The following is a 6,823-nucleotide window of genomic DNA, read 5'->3' as shown; positions in this document are numbered from 1 at the left end:
CGTGGTGCCGAAAAGGATAAATTTTAAGTTATTTTATATTTTAGCTTAACCTGATATTTAACATATATTTGTTTATTTGAGCGACATCTGAAAAAAAAAAGCTTGCTATCATTGAAGTACCAGTCTGAATGATTTACACGAAGGACACGTCAGTCTTTCATGTGAATGGCCAACCGCCGTCACGTTACGGTTATTCAGCAATGGAGCATCTCCATTAGTCTTCTTCGCAGTCGTTTTTTGGATGTCACGCAACGCTTCCCCCAAAGAACGGTGACATCCAAAAAACGGCTGGGAAGGAGACTAGATTTGGTTTATTAAACCCACATTGATAGTCAGTGATAAAACTTTACATTTACAAGTCCCCGCTATTAGCTAATAAGGACCTACTTTTTGGGTTAAATTTCAAATCAGGTTTTTCTCAAGTGAGGTCAAAACTAACAAATCAAAATCCAAAATTAAAATGAACAATGTTGTTTAAAAATGCAGGTAGACGCAATCCCGACCTAACCAATCGAACAAAACCGAACAAAAAACCAATCCAATCGTTCGATTGGGTTCGGTAATCGAACAAAATCAAACACCCATTTTGCTGTGAGTTCGATTTTCGAACCAATCGAACCAATATAATCGAACAAAATCGAACTAATCCAATGCAATTGTCCCTTGACGCCTCAAACTGAGTAAAACACGTGGAATATAAGGTGCGGTTACACGGGGCACTTTTACCGTGGTAAATTGCCTTTTTACCACGGGAAACTGTATTTAGTAGTGTGACCGACGCTTCCCGAGGTAAATTTCCCGTGTTAAATATCCATGGATACGTCAAAAAGATCAGTGGAAGCGCCCATGACATTTAACGTGGGAAGTTGGAAGGGTGTTTTGATGCCCGAGGTACAAGAGCCAATCGCTATGCTGATGAAGTTGTGATTAAATTTCCCGCCAATGAATTGCGTGAGATTTCGTTTTACCTCGGTAATCTTCGTAACGTGTGACCCCTAGTTAACACGGTATACTAAAACCCAAGTGTGAGGCACCGTGGGATAATTTACCATGGGAAATGGCATTTACCATGGTGAGTGTAACCGCACCTATAATCATTGTCAGCTTTTATTGAATAAACAGGAACTGAACATCATACTGCAAGAATGTCAATGTTCGAACAAAACAAAACAAATAAAAGGCAATTTCGATGACTGTTAAGGTACTGTGACTGTTAAAAGGAAATGCTTCTCAACAGAGAAAAATCGCACCATTTCAACAACAGCAACACAGGCAGTTGTGTTTAAAATTAGTATTATAATAAGCAGAAGGGACCTCGCTGCAGCCATTACTCTCTCCAGGTTCTCCAGAGTGGCCAAGAGTGACGTGGAGATGAGGAGAGCAGTCGCCAGCGTAACAGCAATATGCAGCGTTCGGTAATCGAACGTTCGATTGGGTTCGATTACCAATCGTTCGGTAATCGAACGTTCGATTGTGTTCGATTGGCAAAATTTTATTGAGTTCGATTACGTTCGATTGAGTTCAGCAATCGAACGATTGGTGTTCGATTGGGTTCGATTGCCGAACTGTTCGATTGGATAGGTCGGGAAGCAATATACCGCAATACCTACCAACAAAAGAGTAGCTTTTTATCAAGAAAAGGAGAATTTACGAGTTAAGAACTTAAATATTAATTTCTCTGTTTTATTATCATTTTATCTATATATTTTTTTAATTCCCGGGTTTCTTTTGCATTGTAATGCACGTATCAGGGGCTGTCCCGGGGGAATGACCCCGGGAATCCCGCACCATGCCCGCCTATGTCCCAAGGGTGACTACTGATAAGTGCTAGGTCTCAGTTACCCCTCCCCTCCTCGGAAAGCTTGTATCATTTTTCAGGCACTGGTATGCTGTAAATGGTAAATTCATTCTGGTATTAATTCGTTGATTAATTTAAGGGCCAATTTCCGGATGACAACACTCGTCCTAAATAGTTTACGGACACTACAACCAACGGAGGTGGGCTAACAAGACCCTAATATAAAATGTGAAGACACATAACGTGGCGTAAACGTGTTGGTACTTGAAAAAAAACTAGATAAGGCTGAACATATGCAGTTCAAAGAACAATTCAATTCAGCCTGATGGACCGCTCAACAATGGCATAAATTGCAAGCCAGGCTTTCAGTACTAAAAAAATCAAACAACTCGGTGAATAAAGGGGTTTCGTCTCTAAGAAACGGTGGGGAAGTGAAAAACAGAAATGGGTTTATCAGCTGAGAGATATGGTAAATTGACCATCGTAAAGAAATTTGAAACCTGACCGTTTCGAGTGTTAGCCCTTGGTCAAAGCGAACTATATTAGGGTTGTTAGTGGTTTATATAAGAACTTGGTAGATCGTTGAGGCTAAACTATCATGAGAGGTTGCAATTAACTGCGAACTGCTCGTTTTCTCTTTGTTTTTCTCTGCAAAACCGATGTACAATTTTAATCGGCAAGGAATTGTGAATGTCTAATTCATCATTTTTATCATTGTAGTGCAGCGGAGCTTCAGCAAAATGGCAAAGAGAGATTAAGCTGGGAATTTGACAAACATGAGGGACAAAGTATGGGGTACATGATCGGCACGAAGACTTCATGCAAACCAGTCAATAACATTTTATTTCTAAAGACACACAAGACGGGATCGAGCACAGTGACAAATATCTTAAACCGTTATGGCGATAGCAGAGATCTCTCATTTGCGTTACCTGTAGGAAAGAATACGTACCACTTTTTCTGGCCAAGACCATTTTTGCTTCGGTATGTAATAGCATTTGGTAAGGAGCCGAACATTCTATGCAATCACGCAAGATATAACAAGGCACCAATGAGATGGCTTTTTCCAAAGAAAACAACGCGATACATCACAATTCTACGGGAACCAAGTGAACACTTTGAATCCATCTTCAACTTTTTCAAACTCGGAAGGTATTTTAAGGACTTACGAAATGTAACCACTCCTCTGCAGAGTTTCCTTCAAAAAGCAGAATTTTATTTTAACAAACCGCCTTTAAACGTTACAGGCATGATGAATTTATTGAAAAACCCAGCTTTATTTGAGCTGGGACTTGACACAATATATTACAGAGAGGTCACCATGGTACAAGATTACATCCGTTTTCTTCAGCGAGAGTTCGACCTTGTTATGTTAATGGAATACTTCGACGAGTCGCTTGTACTCTTAAAACGACGCTTCTGTTGGAAAATCAACGACATTTTGTATTTCAAACTAAATGAACGGCGGAGCGGAGATAGACAGAAACTTTCAAAGTACACAAGGGAGAGGATTAGAAAGTGGAATTCTGGTGACGTTTTGCTCTATGATGTTTTCAATAGAACACTCTGGGAAAGGATAAAGCAAGAAGGTCCGGATTTTTTCAAGGAACTTGAAATCTTCCGAAAAGCAAAAGAAACCATGAAAAATTCTTGTTTACGGGAAGGAAATTTTGTGACTCGACCATACAGAGGGAGGTTTGTAAAGGGTTATGCACTGAAGACAAACATTTCGAAAGAGCTTAATGAGACATGCGGCAGAATGATCATGAACGAGATTCCTTTCATTGATCACCACCGGACGAAACTAATACAATTCTTTCAAATGATTGATAGTACCAAGAACTGAACATGCATTTTACCTTGTGATTATCTGGTTATTTATTGATAATATAAGGATCACAACAAGGAAGAGTACAAAACTCCGAAACAATTAATTCAATTCTAAAAAAATGAAAACTAGCTATTTCCTGGTACGAAAAAATAGCAAATGTTGATTGATTAGTTTTTCATGCATAAATTACACCACTTGAGTAGATAATTAAGCATATTTCGACAGTAATAAGGGAAGGTCGCGGACGGGCAAACAAAAACGTAAAACGGGGGAAACGTTTTCCAGACAAGTCACACTGTTATGTGGCATATATTTATGCTTTATTTAGATCTAAAGAGTTCTTGCAGAGTGAGTTGTCCTTTGCAAAAAATTATTCGAACTAAGCATATTCGGGCTTTTTCAAAAGGCAATTGTTTTGCCGTAAAACATTCTAAAAGGAACCTCCGCCCCAACGCAAAAATTGCTTCAACTCAACTTTTGTCTAAGAACGAAAGAACGATGGCAGACACTACAATCATTCAAGATGGCGGCGCCCCGGAAATTAAGAAAAAGTAAATAAGCGATTTTGAAACTCATGTCTTCGTCTTTAAAAAGAACATTTCTGAGCAATTCTTAGTTACCGAGGCCAAGAATGGGCTCGCCGGAATATTGACAAGAATTAGTTTTATCGTCTCAGTTATATACACTCAAAACTGAATAGATAGAAAGAGATTTTAAAATTAGATTAGAACGCCGAGATTCGATAAATATTTCGCTGTTCGAGCCTCTTCGGTCCTCCCCAAGACGATGAAACATGTCAACTCGTTGATTGGTCAAAAATTATCTAACAGTATAAATTTGTGGAAAACGTTCGTTTCAGCCGGAAAACGTACGTTTTTATGAAAAATGGTTTAAGAACGAATGAAGCGAGACACGTATCATATTTCTAATTCTTGTCTGTAAAAAAAAAAAACAGCGTTCCATGCCGCTGTGGCTAATAAGGGTCAACATGTTTGGTCGCCCAACCGATGGCGTGTCAAGTTCACTGCAAAACATTTTTTTGTTTGGACAGACCTTGACGAAAATGATCTGTCGAGTAGCCGTAACGAATTCTAGCTATAGCTTTAATTAAGGGGCTGAAAGGTTAGCGATTGCGTATGATCGAACCTTCGGGTAGCCACGAAATGCGCACCAGTCCAGCCTTACGAATGACTGACGGAAGGAACTGGCTTACGCCGAAAGAAAGGTGTCTGCTACAAAAGGTTCTTCCTGACTGCAGGTCCGGTCAGGAACAGGTATCTGAAGCTGGTTTTGGTACGTCGAAATTTTAAGATGCTTTACCGATTTCACCAGGGTTACGGAACAAAAGAAAGCAAACCATTGTTAGCAAGAAACCTAACAAGGTAACGGGCTTTAAAACTATTTTACTTGGGATGTGCCGCGTAAATCCTTGTCTAAGAGGAGGCCTCGTAAAGAATGAAATTTTCGAGTTAACACCAAGCCTCTGGGCTGGTCACTCCGGTCAAGCCGGTTTAGGCAACGCGCGCATCATATTTTTGACAAGGCGAAGGTTAAAATCGAGCTTCAGGACAAAAATCAACATGGCGTCTTGGGGTGCGATCGAGACGGCCTGGGTTTGAGACTGGCTTGCGCATACTCAATTAAGACTCTCGTTCCCAGATCCCACATATCTTTTGGTCAGCGCCAAGACGGAGCTCTGGCATAATCAATTTCCGGAACTCGATGAATTTCACCGAAAAGTGAAATGGGGCGATCATTAGAACTCAAAGGTTTACAACAGCAGCGACAAATCTTCGTATTTACAAGTTTAGTTGGAGATTTTTGCCTCATATTCGTAAATTACAAGCTATTTTACACTCGGTAATTTACGCATGAGCAGTTTGATAAATCAATTAGCCAATCAACACAGTTCTGAAAATTGATTATTCCAGAGCTCCATGTCTTGGGGCTGACCAAAAGATACGTGGGCTCTGGGAACGAGATTGATTTTTGCAGAGTCCTTTGCAACCTCGTTCCCAGAATCTTCGTTCCCCTTGACCATCGGTTCTTGAAACGAGCGACTTTGGGATAATGCGTTTGGATAAACTTTTTCATTCGTTTAATTTAAAGTCTGAGCACGAGCAATTGATTTCGGCCCCGAGGCGAGACAATCTCGTTTCCAGAGCCAAGATCCTTTTGGCCAGTGCCGCGGATACTGGCCAAAAAGGATGATCGTGACAATAGGAAGGAGATTGGATCGATTGGAGGCGAAAGAGCACCGCATGTTTGTTTGGCTAGCTTCGCAAACCATTCGACTGATTTGTTTGGAGCCAAAGCAAAGAGTGGGAGCCTATTAAATCTAATCGAATGGAATCGTCTTTCCCTGAGTAATTATTTCTTTACAATGTGGTCATACCGAGTCTTAAAGTTGCTGTATATTATTATATGAATCAATAAGATGAACCTCTCGTAGTTACTCACGTACATGTGAGTGTCCTGGAAAAGGTGCGAGTACTTTTAGCAGGTGATTTTTGGGTAGAGAAAGAGGTAAATTACTGATGCAAATAAACTCGTTTGGCTTGTGACAGTGGTGTTGAATGATTTGAAAATATCGTGGAATGCTCGGCTCTCTAGCATGCAAAGCAATCCTTTGTTTCGGTAGGTTGAAAATATTTACTCGAATTTCATTTGGTTTCATTACACTGCACATTTCTCAACCTCCATTGGGGGAAGAGGCCAAATTAGATATAGAGAATCAAATCAATTGCAATTGATTCCGCTATTACTTATCCACTGGATAGTGATTTATCTGGCCCCATATATGTTCAAAAGGTGGATAACGCTATCCACCAGACAAATCACTATCTATTGGACAGCGCAATTGATTCCGCTATTACTTATCCACTGGATAGTGATTTATCCGGCAGATGCAGTGCTTAATCCATTGAATCGACAAATGGGGCCTGGTGGGTAGTGCTATCCTCCTTTTGACGCCAGGTCTTTATGCAACCTCATTCATATTCCCAGGTGTGTGTGTCTCTCTCTTTTCTCTGCCTCCTTTGTTGTTGAGGAGAAAGGAGGCAGAGAAGAGAGACCCTGAGAACGAGGTTGGTCTTGATCATCTTTCAGTTTTCCATAACTTTTATCCACGTTGCCTCTCTATATGTACCCGCAACCAAATTAATACTGACAAATAACAAATTTCTAGTTTCTAA

At 40.3% G+C, this 6,823-nt stretch overlaps 1 protein-coding gene across 4 annotated transcripts in view; it reads left to right on the top strand.

The window, feature by feature from the left end:
• LOC138019717 (galactosylceramide sulfotransferase-like) overlaps positions 1-6,141 on the top strand; it is an 8,866-nt gene extending 2,725 nt beyond the window's left edge. For all 4 annotated transcript variants that reach the window (XM_068866588.1, XM_068866589.1, XM_068866591.1 and 1 more), the window contains exon 2: positions 2,519-6,141. In XM_068866588.1, the coding sequence (XP_068722689.1) occupies positions 2,519-3,644 (1,126 nt within the window). In that variant the 3' untranslated portion in view covers positions 3,645-6,141. The remainder of the gene's footprint in view (positions 1-2,518) is intronic.
• Positions 6,142-6,823: the final 682 nt, after the last annotated feature.

Source organism: Montipora capricornis, chromosome 10, assembly GCF_036669925.1.
Source record: "Montipora capricornis isolate CH-2021 chromosome 10, ASM3666992v2, whole genome shotgun sequence".
Taxonomy (NCBI): Eukaryota; Metazoa; Cnidaria; class Anthozoa; order Scleractinia; family Acroporidae; genus Montipora; species Montipora capricornis.
Note: the sequence above shows the minus strand (reverse complement) of the source record. Positions and strands in the feature narration are given on the sequence as shown.